The following is a 1257-nucleotide window of genomic DNA, read 5'->3' on the forward strand; positions in this document are numbered from 1 at the left end:
GCCCAAGATGTTGTAGGAGGATGAAGCTCCTAAGTGAATCAAGTTGGGATCCCACATGTCAACTATTGTTCAACTTAGAACTGTAATCTAGAGTGCCATTTATCACCTATCCAAAGCATTCCCAAATGCATTCAGAATGTATTGGAATGATTTTTACAAATGGAATTTGGTTAGGTGTTAAAGTGTGTGAACTAGATTATAGTAAGTTTGAATTGTACAATAGATTGATTGTGTGTTTCTGTTGGTATGCCTCAGTACCTACTACAGTCTTCCTACTGTTTCACTGGGACTGGCATTATTTTGCAATGTAACAAGTGGTGAAAAAAATGCATTTGCACCAGAGCACATGTAGCAGTTGTTGAGTAGCTGAGTATGAATTCTTGTAGCACACCATACTATTTCACTGCCTGCCTGAGGTTAAAGGGAAGGCTTCACTGTTAAAAAATACTCATTAACTTAGTACTGCTCTTCTGGTACCTTATATTCTCTATAACAACCAGTTTCAGATCTCTATGTAGTAATCTTAAGTCCCAAGAATTTCTCTACCTCTGATAGGAATTGTTCTTTCTGGAAAGAAATTATAACACTCGTTTTCTCCTTTGATATGCTTATCCACAAGGGATTTGTACCTTGTATTGATCTTGTACATTTGCATGATTTTTTTTTTCTTTCTTTTTTGTGTACTTCTACCATTGTTGTGAAGTAGATAACATGGTGGTATGGTAAAAGTTACTATTTACTTTTAGTGTTTCTTTCAAAAAGAACAAAAAACTTTTTAACAATAACTTTGTTGCAGATGATATTTTTTCCTCCAAAGTTTTATTTAAGTAAAGTATTCATGGCTAAAGCTTCTAAGATTTATACTTGATTCTCCAGAGACTTTAGGATAACTTGCCATTTTAATTTACATAAGAACTGTGGATAGTATATTCTTATTTTTATATTTTCACACCAAGAGCAGAAGTACAATACACTTATTTTGGGATACTTTACACACAAGAAGTTTGAATAAAATTGCCGTAGATAGTGTCATTACATTATGCGTCGAAGATCATTAATATTTAAACATACTTAACCAGACTTTTGTACCTTATTTTAGGGCTGCACATCAGAAGAAAATGGCGGAATGCTTAGACTGGTGAGTGACAATCAACAGCTTGGTTTTATTCCAAAAAGAAATGTAATAGATGCACAGTGATTGGCTAAATAACTACCAGATTCATGTGTTTGGATATTTTGCATATGAAACAAAAATGT

The 1257-nt window shown here is 33.5% G+C and overlaps 1 protein-coding gene across 2 annotated transcripts in view; it reads left to right on the plus strand.

Annotated features, from left to right (window-relative positions):
• LOC119590799 (transcriptional enhancer factor TEF-1-like) overlaps nt 1-1257 on the plus strand; it is a gene marked incomplete in the record, with an annotated part of 156884 nt that overhangs the window by 151473 nt on the left and 4154 nt on the right. For both annotated transcript variants that reach the window (XM_037939524.1, XM_037939525.1), the window contains 1 exon segment: nt 1100-1138. In XM_037939524.1, the coding sequence (XP_037795452.1) occupies nt 1100-1138 (39 nt within the window).

The sequence above is a fragment of the Penaeus monodon genome, chromosome 27 (genome assembly GCF_015228065.2).
Source record: "Penaeus monodon isolate SGIC_2016 chromosome 27, NSTDA_Pmon_1, whole genome shotgun sequence".
NCBI lineage: Eukaryota > Metazoa > Arthropoda > Malacostraca > Decapoda > Penaeidae > Penaeus > Penaeus monodon.